The sequence below is a fragment of the Mixophyes fleayi genome, chromosome 10 (assembly GCF_038048845.1).
Source record: "Mixophyes fleayi isolate aMixFle1 chromosome 10, aMixFle1.hap1, whole genome shotgun sequence".
Classification (NCBI taxonomy): Eukaryota; Metazoa; Chordata; class Amphibia; order Anura; family Limnodynastidae; genus Mixophyes; species Mixophyes fleayi.
The window spans coordinates 25,388,670-25,405,021 of record NC_134411.1 but is presented as its reverse complement, the minus strand read 5'-3'; the positions used below and the strand labels follow the sequence as shown (position 1 = coordinate 25,405,021).

General features: G+C 37.9%; 1 protein-coding gene across 2 annotated transcripts in view; it reads right to left on the bottom strand.

Annotated features, from left to right (window-relative positions):
* SPI1 (Spi-1 proto-oncogene) overlaps positions 1-16,352 on the bottom strand; it is a 55,284-nt gene that overhangs the window by 24,339 nt on the left and 14,593 nt on the right. The window contains exon 1 of one of the 2 annotated variants that reach the window (XM_075188153.1): positions 12,068-12,331. The exons of the other annotated variant lie outside the window; for it this stretch is intronic. Coding sequence (XP_075044254.1) covers positions 12,068-12,112 — 45 coding nt within the window. The 5' untranslated portion in view covers positions 12,113-12,331. Of the gene's footprint in view, positions 1-12,067; positions 12,332-16,352 lie in introns of those variants that run through there. 2 annotated transcript variants of the gene reach the window in all.

The window sequence follows — 16,352 nt, the reverse complement described above, 5'->3', positions numbered from 1 at the left end:
TTCATTGAATAAAAGTTTTCAATTTTTCTCCTGAACTATTGTTTGATTTAGCCTCATATATTTGTACATTGGGTACAGTATACCTAGAAAGGAGCTTTGCTAAAGTGACCTGGAAGCGCAGAATGTAACAAGTTAAAAATATAAGGTCGCCAGTAACTGAGAACTGGTGCAAAAATATTTTAAGGGGTGGAAATAGCACGTACAAGGAACACTCCTAAACATGAACCCTCTCATCCCTTGTCTCTCATTTCAATGATCTAACTCAGCAAAGTTAAATCTCAATTTTTTGCATTGCTATGCAAAACTAGGTGGGCCGGAGCGCCCACTCCACCCTGCTCCTCTCATCACCTTGGTGCTGGCCTCCAGTTTGCAGAGGAACCACCATATTGTTCTATAAAACCATTGTTTCGGTGAAAATGTGCATGGTTGACATGGAGAGGTCGAATGGCGAATGAGCAGGGGTGACCAAGTGTAAGCCAAGTACATAACTGTCCAGACAATATTCTCTCTTGTGTATATGATACTTTATTCATTATTATATTATATTATTTGTATTCCCTACAAATAAGGAAATGTGATTTTAGTACTAACTACTAATAATGACAAACCATATCTCTATCATATCGCAGGACTAATTACACCTGATGTACATCCACTACAAATGCAGTTGTTATTCAGTCGGACACATCCAAGTCAGCATATACAGATAAGTACACCTTTTATAACGCAATATTTTCTTATGTACACTTGGAAAAAGGAGTAAATGCTCTCCGGGACAAACCATGTTACAATGCGAGGGGTGCAAATGAGTTTATTATTTTACACATAAGTTAAATACTGACTGTTTTGTCATGTAGCACACAAATACTTGATAGCTTCATTTTTACGCTGAAATTTAAAGTTGATCTAGGACATGCCCTACCCCAACTATAAATCTGTCCCCACATTTTAAATTTACCTCCCCCTGCAATGCGACATGGTTTTGCCCAGGTGCAAAGTTACTCCTTTTTTATGCTTTGCTCTCCTTAATGACTCAGGCCCTTGGTGCTCAACTCTAAATGAGCCCTTTAATGATAACCTAATGAGCTCCATCAAATATAAGATTTACAATTTTGGGTGGGTTTACTTTTTAGACATTTATCTACATTATACATTCAAATGGAATCCAACACTTGTTACACTGGTATATTAATATACATAATGCATTGACAGTAATTTGATAAATTGTAAGAAGCATTTAGTGTGTTTTACTCATATACATTTTATTGTGTGGTTTATGGTCTGGTGCAATAGATGATGTTTTATGCACTCTTGACCTATGTTCTTGTGGTTAGAACAGTCAGTTAACTAACAAGATCACCCCTTGATCTTCTCTAAAATTTGATACAGCTAATATGTACGCTGGCTGGTAGCTTGAAATCATCTAGCAATGATGAGCACATTTGTCTTGTTATCACAAGGGGCAAGAAGTCACCAGTATTTTCCTAAGTATTCTGGAGAACTGACATTGGAACCCTCTGGATTCTCTCTTCCATTGTTCCTTTATTCTCTGCTTACATTATCTCTTATCTTTCAGTGCCACTCTTTTCAGCAGCATTTGAAATCCTGTCCCTCTCTAATTCACTACAGCATTTGGTGGTCTCTCCTTCCTTGTCAAAACCACTGTCCAATGTTATTGTAACTACAGCAGGTAGTGGTTTACAATAGAAAACCACTTAGCACTTAGTTGCTCCTGTTGTTACATTATGGGTTGACTTGTGTGATCACATAAACCAGCCCAAGGTGATTTATGGTTTAGCTTTAGACCACCAGACATAGAGAAGGTCATTTGTTAAATAGGAAATGGGTTAGATAGGCGCACTGGTTGGGTAATACTGGGGCTAGAGTGCAGACACAATCATTGGAGGCCACAGTGCTGGTACATACAATGGGTCAGGACTGGCACAATCAGCAGGGCACAGAGCAGGCGCAATCAGTAGGGGACAGGACTGGCACAATCAGCAGGGCACAGAGCAGGCACAATCAGTAGGGCACAGGACTGGCACAATCAGTAGGGCACAGGACTGGCACAATCAGTAGGGCACAGGACTGGCACAATCAGTAGGGCACAGTGCAGGCGCAATCAGTAGGGGACAGGACTGGCAAAATCAGTAGGGCACAGTGCAGGCGTAATCAGTAGGGGACACGACTGGCACAATCAGTAGGGCACAGTGCAGGCGCAATCAGTAGGGGACAGGACTGGCACAATCAATAGGGCACAGTGCAGGCGCAATCAGTAGGGGACAGGACTGGCACAATCAATAGGGCACAGTGCAGGCGCAATCAGTAGCGCACACGACTGGCACAATCAGTAAGGCAAAGCACTGACAAAATAAATTTCAAACAATGGGGGCACAATCAGTCAGGACCCAGTACTGATATAATCAATAAACCTCAATGATGGCACAGTCAATGAGCCACAGCTCTGGCATCATCAACGTGGGGGGGAGGTACTAGCATCATGCGGGCACAACGCTGACACGATATTCAGTGCAATAATCCTGGTCTAATTAGTATGGTATAGTGCTGGGGATACGTATTTTGGATGCCAAAACACCTCTTCCCGCCACTGTTTGCCTGAAGGAAGAAAACCCCTTTTATTATACGGTATGCCATATCCTTATGTCTAATACATCACTATGTGGTATCCCATGCCCTTTGCGGGCCATAGAGAAACTTTTACACCTTTTGACTTGTCCGGTGTCAGACTACTATTAAAGTCTTGTTTTCTCACAGAACATTGAAAAATATGTTGACACAGTATAATTAAACTATAATATCCAGCTTACATAACATGAGAAAAAAAACAAAGAGTGAGCAGCGCATCCAATATAACGATCAAGAGAAGCAGCATTCTGTGGCCATCAATAAATGTGAGAACCACGTCCAAAAGAACGAGAGAAGTTGTACTGAGCAGTTGTCCACACATGCTGCATGCACACACTTTGAGAACGACATACTCTTTGCAGAACAAGATGATGCTCTACAGAGTAAGAACTGATAGTGAGATAGTGAGAATACCAGTGAACATTTTTCGGCTTGCAATTTTGCAGCCCAAATTTTATGATTTCACCTGTATTTTGAGTTATATGTATCTTAACACCCATGTAACTCAAACTACTAGTAATTATGGGACTGCAACAAGATGCACTTTAAGCGTATCTTGGTGTGGTCACGGCAAAACTACACCATTATCATCATCAACTTGGTGACTGGCGTTTAAGAAAAAAGAAAAAAAGAAATGAAAACCCCAAGTACGGCCAAGCAGATAACGATGGCTTTCTGTGGTTTGTAGTTCTACACACTTAAGTAAAGATTCCAGGCCTGGGGTGCGCCAAGTGCAACTTGGGCTTCACTCAACATTCCATGTTGTTTTGCTGCTCAGTAACCCAAAGCATATATCTGAGCCTGGGACTAACGTTCAACTCTAGATAAGGATTATAATGAGCAAAACTGATGAAGCCACAAAGGCACTGGAAATTAAAATTGATGATTTTGGTTACTCAATTAAATAACCTAGAGCTGTGCAGTTAATGTTTGTCATAATTCTAAGAGTATAAGCTGCTTTTTCAGAAACACAGTAAGTGTGGTCTCTTTTATATACCTCTATTACTGTACTATTCTATCCATCTCCTATCTGTTTATTATCTACCTCATATCCATTTCCAATGCATCTCCTATCCTTCTCCTATCCATCTCCTATCCATCTCTATCCATCTCCTATCCATCTCCTATCCAACTCCTATCTAACTCCTTTCTATCTCCCATTCATCTCCTATCTATTTATTATCCATCTCATATCCGTTTCCAATGCATCTCCTATCCTTCTTTTATATGTTTCCTATCAATATCCCATCCATCTCCTATCCATCTCCTATCTCCTATCCATCACCAATCCATCACCTATCTCCTATCCATCTCCTATCTATCACCTATCCATCGCCTATCCATCTCCTATCTCCTATCCATTGCCTAGCCATTGCCAATCCATCGCCTATCCATCTCCTATCCATCGCTTATCCATCTCCTATCCCCTATCCATCTCCTATCCATCTCCTATCCATCTCCTATCTATCCCCTATCCATCTCCTATCCATCTCCTATCCATCTCCTATCTATCGCCTATCCATCGAATATCCATCTTCTATCTCCTATCCATCTCCTATCCATCGCCTATCCATCTCCTATGTATCGCCTATCCATCGCCAATCCATCGCCTATCCATCTCCTATCCATCGCCTATTGCGCTATATATATTGTCCTATATACTGTCCCCAGTAGAAAGAATGACCCTGAAAACATACCTCTTTTCTGTCCTTCTAGTCATTGCAACTGGTTTGGAGTTGATATTAATATGGAAGCATTTTTCAGGAGCTTGTACCTCAAGGTTCTGTACTTTAAAATTCTTGATTTAAGAAAACCCGTAAACACAGAGGGTGCATTGGAAGGGATGGATATAGCTAATTACATTAAAGAAGCCAGTAGTAGATTATCAGATTGGTTTGTATAGACCCCCTGTGTAAATTCTAGATAAAAAAATATGGTTGATCATGGTTTGGAATTAATGATGCTGCGTTACAAGAATTTCTAGTTAGGAAAGACTAGGGAAGATGCAATGTACCGGTATTGTATATACTTCCCCAAATACACAACAGTTTACACAAATCACTAGTGAGACTCATTGACTCCAGTGCTGACTCTGTGTTTCCAACTTTTAAGATAGGGTCCAAGATCTTTTGTAGAACTTGATGTTGTGAGTCTTTACATCTCGATTGATCATAGGGTAGGCATTCAAGCAATATCTAACATGTTACATGCACCAAATTACACTCAACCACAAATTGAACTGGTCATCTGTAAAAAAAAATCTATATCTTTTGATCCAGGATGACTTCCGGCAATATAGAGGTACAGTAATGGGTTCTAATGTTGCACCCACTTATGCAAATGTATTTAAGGAGGGATTACCTTTAATGATACACCAGCTTTGTTTTGCTATACTCTCATAAATGTGTATTATCTTCTGACTCCATATTATAAGTTTAACTATTTTAAGTCAGCGATGTTTTAAATGTGAGCCTTTGCCTTTGTAAATGTTTCCCCCCTTTTTTTCCTATTGTGTAAAACAATTATTTTATAATATCTGAACTCCTGTATCCTTATCCCTAACATTGGAACATCATTTTGTTTGTTTTTTCCCATGATGACTGGATCATGAGAGCAGTTGTTTTGTGATCTCTATGGGATCTTTCCCTCTTTGAGAACACAACCACTTCTGAACACAGTTTTACAATAAATAAACTGTTAACATTTTAATTCTTAGTTCTTGTATATTGTCTATATGCTGTAATTATGTATGGAACTATTTATTTGTATTTTTTTGTGCATTTTGCACTTTGTATTGCTCTTACATTATCTATCCATCTCTATGGGGGAATTCAATTGACCGCATTACTACGGAAATAGTGCGCATTATTACCGTTAGTTAGTACGGCAATTTCAACTCTGATTTTTGCTCTCAGCACTGAGAACCATGAGCAGAAATCCGCGTTAAAATTACCAAACTAACAGTAATATTGTGTGAGTAAGAGTAACGCAGTCAGTTTAATTCCCCCTATTTATTTTATTTCATATAATCTTTTCTATTTATCTATCTATCTACCTATCTATTAATCAATCTATATACGGTTCAAATGAGACCTTCACGAGTTAAAGGGACTTCTATAAATGTAATATTAACATTAGTATCTGTGTCTGTAAGAAATGATGTTGTTGCGTAGAGAATATAGAATAGTCCATTATATTCAACATGGTTAAGTTTAACTCCTAAAATTAGACTATTTTTTCAGATAATCTTATTGTGTACTGTGCATGCTATGTGTTAACATTTTTATTTTATTTTTTTAATTTCAAGCTTTAAATGTGATAAAACTAGGGATGGAAGTGTGTCCTGTATCTTGAACGGTGAATCTATGCTAGTGTGAATGCTCTAACATGTGCATACCTGATCTCTATCTATCTACGGCTCTTACCTATTTATCTCACATCTTCTAAATTCTGGTATTCACAAGCTACAAGAAAGAATGACCAGGCAATGCGCATACAGCCTGGATCTCTTTTGATCAAGATATGGCATGCATTCACAAACCTGCCTGGTGAAGATACTGAAGATTGAGGTTTATGTTTTTTTAATTAGGGCAGGGTCACCAAAACACACCCCTGATTGTCACACCCATCCCATTGATTGACCCTTCTGACCCTAGTTATCCCCTTAACTCAACTGCCTATACTAGAGGTTCACATAATTTATCGGCAAACAAACTTAATGTTGGACCCTTTTGATCAATGAATAAATTAAAACTGTATTATTTTGTGTGTTGTTTGGTTTATTGGGTTCTCTTTATCTACAGTATGACCAGAACACATTTAAGGTCGATTGTTGACAATTCCTCTATCTTATCTGTTCCTCAACTTCATTGCCTGGCTGTCATCTATGATCCCTCTCTCTCTTTTGCCCCACATATTCATTCTCTTGTCAAATCCTGCCGCTTACAGTTACGTAACATTGCTCGCAATCGGCCCTTCCTCTTCCAGGATGCCACCAAATCTCTCATACACTCTCTGATCATCTCTCATTTGGCCTACTCTAACCTTCTCTTTACTGACCTGCCCCACTCTCATCTCGCTCCTCTTCGATCTATACTCAATGCTGCGGCTAGACTTAGCTTCCTTTCTCGCAGCTCCACTTCTGTGTCACCCTCTACCAAACCCTACACTGGCTCCCCTTCCCCTACAGAATCATTTTCAAGCTCCTCACCCTCACATACAAGGCCATCGCCAACTCCACTGCTCCCTCCATCTCCAACCTCATCTCTATTCACACTCCATACCGCTCACTGCGATCGGCCAATGATCGTCGCCTCTCCTCCCCTCTGATTACCTCTTCTCACTCTTGTATTAAAGACTTCTCGTGCACTGCCCCCCTCTATTGGAAACATCTCCTTCACTCAGAACTTCCACCAATCTGTGCAGCTTAAAACAGGCATTAAAAACCAACCTTTTCTTAAAAGCCTATCAGTTATCGACTTAACTACTCACCTTGATGGTTACCCCTCCATCTCATCCCTTCTTCCCCCATCGTCTCTAACTCTGTGTGACTTTGTCCCCATTTCACCCCTTGTGTCTTCGGTATATCTGCCCCTCCCTTTAGATTGTAAGCTCCTTAGAGCAGGGCCCTCTCTCCTCCTGTTTCCATCACTTTTAACCAGCTACTCTCCAGCTACTCTCCCCACCCCCTTCTTGGGTTTTCTACCCTCTGACTCTCGCTTTTCACTGCACCTTTCAGTGGCTCTTAACCTGATAGTTGCGCTCGGGCTCTTGGGCATTGGTTTCCAGCTTGATGATTATCCCTCAGCCTTTCTTTTTAGCTGTGCCTTGAGCTGCCTGAGTTAATGTTTTTTCTGTTTATTATACAGTGCTGTTTTACCTTGTACTGTCCTATTGTTTGTTCCTGTATGGCGCTGCGGACTTTTTGTGGCACCCTATAAATAAAAATTAATAATAATAATAATAATTTAAGGTCACATTTTTGCAGAAATTCTGAAGGTTCTAAAGACTTCATAAACATTCTAGCACTACTGTAGAAGAGAGAACGAGTGGACATGGAGGGATAAGTGGAGGTAAGTTTTATTTCAGTCTTGAAACTGCCAAGAACAGAATATAGAAAATTATTTTTCCTACAAGCGTTAACATAAACTACGAAAACAAGGGGGGGCTTGGGATTATGGGTGGAATATATACTGAAGTCATACTGTCTTGTGATCAGTTACCAGGTTGCAGATTTTATGACTCACGGCTGTGGCAGCCACATTAGACCTTAGATGAACGGTTCTAACACACCCATACTGAAGAGCTTTGCTATGTTTTCTTGTATTAGTTTATAGTAGTTTATACATGTTTTCTATGTTTATGTGAATCTCACAGAAAATATAAAATGCCCATATAAAACAGTACACATAGAGAAGCTCAGTGACCAACCGAAACAAGCACCACTTGTATTCCGCTAAACACATAAAAGAGTGCAAAAATAACAACTATAGCGATATAATGCACAAAACACTGCTGCTACCTAAAACATAATCACTGAAAATATACAATAAACAGCTGGGAGAGCAGCTGAACATTCTGTAAAAGTCAAAAACGTCATGGAGTAAGATATAAAATATACTTTTTGCTTTATAGCAATATGTTAAAAAACAGACGCAACACATAGTATATAATACTGTTATGTGATAAATAGTACACTAAACAGAGAAATTTACACTAACAACACAATAATCTTAGAGATTTGTCATAATAGGAAAGGGGGATCCGATGACAGATACGACATCTCAGCGCTACACGTTGAAAAGGGGAACAAGACAAGCTGTATGATAAGTGGAGCTTTCAAAAAAAATTAACTGAGTTGTTTGGTATTATATATATCCCTCTAGCTGAATCGCAATCTATCCAGTGGCATAGACAACACTAACCATAACGCACAAAGACGATTAGCCAATTGCTGATTTATTTTGTTTGCCAGTTTGCCGAGTCATTTGATAAAATTAAACTTATGATATCACAGCACTGGTCTGGTATGACATAGTCAAATCGTTTCATGGTTGTTAAAGAGGCCTATACATACTGCCATTCCATTGATTGGCCCCATACAATAGGTCCAGAACATCGATCCCAATTAGTATCTGATCAACATCATTCAGATGTCAATCAGGCTGGCAAGAAATCATCGCTCACCCCCACTAATGGTGCCCCATATGATCTAGTGGATGGATCTGCCCATATATGGGCAAACAGAGGCTGAAGGGTACACACAAGTCTATCAAGATCCAACTTACTTAAATTATCAATTATTACGTAATAGGCAAACAAAAACTTTCTTAAACTAACTTACAGTTAACTTCATAGGGGAAAAATTATTCCTGTCTCGAAAACAATTTCTCTCTGTATCTAAAGGATTCCGTACTGAATGATCATAATCTGTATTACAAAATAAAACCCTTTTAATGTCAGCCAACACCAGCTCCCTTAACAGTATATTCCACATTTTAACTGAACTTTTTTTACTTAAAAAAAAATAAATCCTTTACTGCATAGGACAACCTGCTTCTCCTTTATGTCTTTATGTGCAAAAAATCCTATTTGTAATTGTTATTTATGGACACAAAAAAATCAATAGGTGCTGTTATTTAATTCAGAATTGTAACACTAAATGCCTCTAGCTAACCCAGCATGCAGATGATGGTGTAGGGAGAACTTTGTGAACCCGAATACAAACATTTAAATTGGCCCTATATAACTTTATTATATGGTATATATATCCATCTGTCATATATATATATATATATATATATATATATATATATATATATATATATATAAACCTGATTTATATGGTATCAGGGTGTAGTATAAATTGTCATAGTGAGGCACATTGTTCATAGAGTGATATACAGTTCAACTCCAGCCTTTAGTATCACCATTATATAATATCACGCGTTATTACATGCCCTCATATAATGAAGGGTCACTCTTAGTAATTAGTCTTTTGCTTATCAGTCTCACAATTTATAACTAATAAACGGTGTAAAAAAATAATACAGTGTCTGAAGCATGCAAAGAAAAAAAACTATCTGGATGCTATACATGTGAGTGTCATTCTCAGAAATCCTTTTTTTAATTGTACAGTTTCCTGTGTTAAACCCTAATGGTCCTGACAGCGCAGGACACTGCCACCTAAGCATGCCAACACATGTAGCAGAAAAGCTATTTAAGCTACTGAAGTAACCCAAGGTTTAGAAGTCAGGAAATATGCTTAGGAAGTCCAGAGACGTTAACGCGGTGCACACTACAGCGTCTGCTCTCTCTGTGTTATAGGGAAACACTGCATACAATAGGTTGTATCTTTCACAGGGTTTATTTAGAATGTTACCGTGTCTTTAGTATCACCTTTATTGAAAACTGTTGCCTGTTCCTATATACATTAGTGGCTATATGGGTGTATCTATGCATTCTACAGTGTATGCACAATTAATGTTGCGACTGATATCATATGACAAGTTGCAGGTCAGTAGTTAAGGTTGTGTAACAGTGACCTGGAGCAGTTCACTCAAGACACTGGTGCAAACCCAATTGTCCGTTCCTTGTGACCATGTGACCTCTGAAATGCCAGGATGTGTCTCCATACTACAAAACTAAAATTGACTCTATACTGTATATCTGTGTATATATCACAGGTGGTGGCGGGTAAATGGAAAAGTGGAATTGAAAAATATATTACGCCTGTTTAATAATTTAAAAAAAATCCTGGTTTGACCAGGTGAGGAGTGAGCTATAACAGTAAGATCAACATGGGCAAATTGAGGTGCCTATATTATCTAGTGTCTGGTTTCTATACTTTCAATCTGTTGTGTTGTTTGTTTTTTGTTTCAGTTTTTAATTAGCTATTGAGCTTTTTTGAGGGTTTATATTAGATATATTCTTTTTTGTTTTATCTACTGCAGTTATGTAATTTGCATATGCCATGTGTTGTATTCACTAATCTAATTATATGAAATACTTACTTTACAGTGATAATTGCATGAATAAAATAGAATCTATACACACTTTTTATTTTACATCAATATTATTCTTTTTTTTACAGCTTATAAACACATTAATGCCTTAACCACTAAGCAAATCCTAATGCTTAGTTCCCATCAACTCAAACACACAAAGCTACAAATAGCTTTCACTGTATTACAAATAGTATTATATTAATAAATAGTAGTGATCTATATTTGTATTATGAAAATCTACTGACAACTTTATTGTTTTAACTGTTGATGACAAACGTGTAGTTAATGAACGGTGGTATTATCACTTTGGTATTCAGTATCGGGGAACGTTGTTGTAACAATGAACATATAAATGAGTATATCATTTAAAAGAACTGGCGAAATAGGCAGTTCATTTAATTCCAACATAAGCCTATAAGAGTATTTTGGAAAAGTTCTAATTTCCACAATAGTTTGGTATCAACATTTATTGAAACAGAAGTGTTGCATGAACCTTTTCAATTTAAACAGAGTAACGTAGTAATGAAGATGAAATCTATCGATAATTATTTAACATAGTGGGTCCTTTATTCACGATATCACTTACAGTCACACTCCATATCTTAAATGCTACTGGGAGTAAAGTACTATGGTCGTGGGTTCTACTCCTACCAGCACACTGTGTTGTGTGGAGTTTGCTCTCCCTGTGTTAAGCGCTACGGAATATGTTGGCGCTATATAAATAAATGATGATGATGATGATGTTTGAGTGGGTTTCCTCTGGGTGCTCCGGTTTTCACCCATTGCCAAAAAGCGTAAAGCTAAGTTAATATTAGTGTTTGTACGGCAGATAATTTAGAATACAAGCTCCACTGGGGCATGATTCGTAGGATTAAACATGAATAAAGTTTATTATTATTATTATTAATAATAATAATAATAATAATAATAATAATAATAATAATTGTTATTATTATTATTATTATAATAATAATAATAGCAATGAGTGATCTGAATACACAGAATTTTAGCTCTTTGCAGCCTGGGACAAGTCACAGAGTATAACCCATATATATTGTATGTAAGTGTATGTGAGTACTTTATATGTATGTAAGTGTATGTGAGTACTTTATATGTATGTAAGTGTATGTGAGTACTTTATATGCATGTAAGTGTATGTGAGTACTTTATATTTCTGTAGTAATTTAATATTCCTTATCTCAACATAAGCAGGACACTACAGAAGCTACATCGTACATACAGCTTAAAAAACTCTTGACTATAGAATCCAATGCTGTTTCGAAGAATCCAGTGTTCTACATTAATATAATACTGAGAGTTCTAAAACTGATACTATTCTCTAGTCTCAGTGTACCCCTTGGAAAGCCATTCCCAGGAATAGGCCACTGGCATGGGGATACTGGATAAGCACTCACCGTAGAGATGAGGGTGAACCCATCCATCCTGGCAGCTGGTAACATCCAAAAATCTGGTAGCCAGGATCTCCTGGGTGCCTTAGTGTCCTGTAAGTTTGGCCCCCTGGGAGCAGACGGATGGATAGACACAGGGGAGGTACCACCTGTGTTACCCCCTGTTTCTGCCTGTGGGGAGGGTGCACACAAGCCGTCACTAACCCTGATAATGAAGTTTTTTTCCCTTCTTTCTCAACACAAGTTCCTGATTTCTATAAACGGTAGAGAGCAGAGAGCTGGTCATATATACGTAACATCACTACATACTGTAAATCTCTTGGGCACGTCACAGGAAACATCCTTTCTGTCTGTGGCCAAGAGATCCCTCCCCCAGGCACCGGCTATATGGCAAAGACACCCTGGCCTGAGCTTATCACTAAAATGTACTTTTCTCGTGTGGAACCTGCACCTTCAGACATATATATTGTGAATACATTTACAAGGGATGAGGTTCACATCCAGGCTGGGGTGATTCTCAGGGGACCATATCGGTCGTCCAAAACTAGTTTACAATATTGCCATTCAGTCGTTCTTTAAAGGTAACAATTAAGGTGACACATCAAACAAAAATGTACTCCGGGATACAAGACATTGACACATAGGCTGTGCCAACCATTTAATACAACCATCGTCCTCTAACATCAGGAAGGAAAAGAATATTAATCTTTATTTATCAGATAGAGTCCTGAAGGCTCGACCAGAGGTACAAGAGCAGACAATGACTTTGTGATATAGATAAGTATGATCTGTGATGACTGTGCCGTGTAGTACACAGCTGAATAGCAAATGTCATGTACCCTTTTGTTATTATATTTTCTTACTTATAAGTACACTTCTTAGGAGTCTATTTACTAAATATATATATATATATATATATATATATAGATATATTAAATATCAAATATAGTTAAATATATAAATATTTATCAAAGCCTACCGCCTGTAAAAGCTATCTCATTAAGCTTCCAAATGCAAATCGCTCTGGATTTGTCCACAGGAACTAATGCGATATTATTAATCATGTTTTCTGTTGTATTTTTTTAGAATATGTTTTACAATTTTTTTTTATATTATTTTATTTTTTTTCATTTTTTTAACTATAGTATTTTTATTTTTTTTAGAGAGAATCAGGAACTGGGAGACCATGTCCGGGCTTTTAGTTTAAGTAGGCATGCACAAGCAATCTTGGTAGGTCCCAGGTAGACTGGCTTGGCAAGCAGCTAGTCTACGTTTAACGCTGCCACCCAAAGACGTTGTCTTAATAAACTGCCTTATTAAAGATTTTATATCACTCCGGTAGGCACTGTTATGGAAGGGCTCTTTAATAAATAGACCCTTTAATGTTTGACTGTTATATATTAAAACGTGCAATTGTATGAGAAATGCCATGTAATTATAGTACAGTATTTGGTTGTGAGAATAAATAGTTTCCGTTAATCATCATCAACATTTATTTATATAGCGCCAGCAAATTCCGTAGCGCTGTACAATAATCCTCTAGTGTGGTCCGCTCTTGTCTGTGGAATTGCAGCTTTATCCAAAATCTAGTAAAGCTGTGAGGAAGTAATAGGAGATTACTTTGTTTGTTTGGGTTTGGTGCCCGTACTTAGCTGAACTTACTACTTTGAGAGAATATTGTGTACCTGTCAATTCATCCCATTTGGTGCACGTTATACAATGTTTGCCAGCCCTGTGCTGTCTTTTCTTGCATTTAGCAATAAATAATCTCATTTATTATATTTCTGAAGCAGCAATACAGATACTTATGCCCAACTTATATTATTGGTAGAAAATAAATAGAAGCCAATCCACTATACACATATATACAGCGTATATATAGACAGGTTTATTTAATATCCCTTTAAAACAGATGCATTGCTATGCACTTAATGATACTTACAGGAAGTGTTATTTATGGAACAAGAGGTGAAAGCAGGCAGAGAGTGAATGTACAGTATATAGAAAGGCAACTGGCTTTTAAAATGGGCTTTGGGTTAAACACGTTTTTGAAAACATTTAAAACAATTTTAAGAACTTATTAAAACTATAAATATTGATAATAAGGTTTTGATCATGGGTGGGCAGCACGGTGGCTCAGTGGTAAGCACTTCTGCCTCACAGCACTGGGGTCATGAGTTCAATTCCCAACCATGGCCTTATCTGTGTGGAGTTTGTACGTTCTCCCCGTGTTTGCGTGGGTTTCCTCCGGGTGCTCTGGTTTCCTCCCACACTCCAAAAACATACTGGTAGGTTAATTGGCTGCTATTAAACTGCCCTTAGTCTCTCTCGGCCTGTGTGTGTGTATGTTAGGGGGTTTAAATTGTAAGCTCTTATGGGGCAGGGACTGATGTGAATGAGTTCTCTGTACAGCGCTGCAGAATTAGTGGTGCTATATAACTGAAGATCATGGGGAAAGCATTTTTTCTACTTACATTGTACTTTCTGCCAATAAATATTATTGTACTCACATATGGTTAAATACAGTGGTTGAATGCAATATTCCATACTTAACATATTTAAATGAATATATTTTTAAAGTTTAATGGTGCCCTTTCATACTCGCTCTCAGAACATCCCCCAATCTGTGCAGCTTAATACGGGCATCTTTTCTTAAAAGCCTACCAGTCATCCGCTTAACTACCCTACTTGTGGGTTAACTCTCCATCTCATCCCTTCTTCCCCCTTCCTCTCTCAGTCCGTGTGACTCTGTCTCCATTTCACTCCTTGGTCTAGATTTACTAAGCTGCGGGTTTCAAACAGTGGGGATGTTGCCTATAGCAACCAATCAGATTCTAGATATCATATATTTAGTGCATTCTACAAAATGACAGCTAGAATCTGATTGGTTGCTATAGGCAACATCCCCACTATTTCAAACCTGCAGCTTAGTAAATCTAGCCCCTTGGCATAAATGTATCAAGCTGAGAGTTTTTCGGCGTGTTTGAAAAACCAATCAGATTCTAGCTATCATTTATTTAGTACATTCTACAAAATGATAGCTAGAATTTCATTGGTTGCTATAGGCAACATCTCCACTTTTCAAACCCGCCGGAAAACTCTCAGCTTGATACATTTACCCCCTTGTGTCTTCGGTATGTCTGCCCCTCCCTTTAGATTGTAAGCTCCTAAAGTGGTGCCTTTCTCTTTAGCTGTGCTTTGAGCTGCCTGAGTTATAATGTTAGCTGTTAATTGTATTGTACTACTTTACCTTGTACTGTACTATTGTTTGTTCCTATACGGCGCTGTGGACATTTTGTTGTGTCCTATAAATAAAAATTAATAATAATAATAATAATAATAATAATAATAATTTAAGGTCTCATTTATGCAGAAATTCAGACAATTCTAAATAGTTCATAAACTTTCCAGCACCACTGTAGATTAGAGGAATAGAGTGCACATGTAGGGGTGAGTGTAGGTAAAGTAGTTGCATTGTTTATTATTATATTTATCTGTCTAGTTGAAATCCCAATCGATCCAACAGCATAGACAACAATAACCGTAACACACAAAGATGAATAACCAGTTGCTGGTTTATTTTGTTTTCCAGTTTGCTATAAATAAAAAATAATAATTATTATTATTATAATATATTATTATAATAATAATAATGTAAGGTCACATTTATACAGAAATTCATAAGATTCTAAAGGTGTCATAAACTTTCTAGCACCACTGTAGATGAAAGGGCAAAGAGTGGACACGGAGGGTGAGTGGAGGTAAGTTTTATTTGTGTCTGGCAAACACAGAACATAGAAAACTATTTTTCCTACAAGGGTTAACGTGAACTAAGAAAACAAGGAGGGAATCGGGATTATGGGTGGAATATATACTGAAGTCATACTGTCTTGTGATCAGCTACCAGGTTGCAGATTTTATGACTCACAACTGTGGCTGCAACATTAGTCTTTAGAGGAGCGCTTCTAACACCCATACTGAAGAGCTTGCTGGGCTGGGCTGAGGGGCAGGGGGGCATCCTTGGGCTGGATCACTGGGACACCTGCATTTTTTTTTTTTCTTTTAAAATTTTCCTAATAGGCTGCTGAGTCGAGTCTTACCCCCCGGGCTAAAATTTGCCAGCTCCCCCCTCCCATGTTTGCAACATATGCTTTCTTGTATTACTTTATAGTATTTTATACAAGTTTCCTATGTTTAAGTGACTCTTACAGAAAATATAAAATGCACATATAGAACAGTGAACATAGAAAAGCTCAGTGACCAACAGAAACAAGCACCACTTCTATTCCAC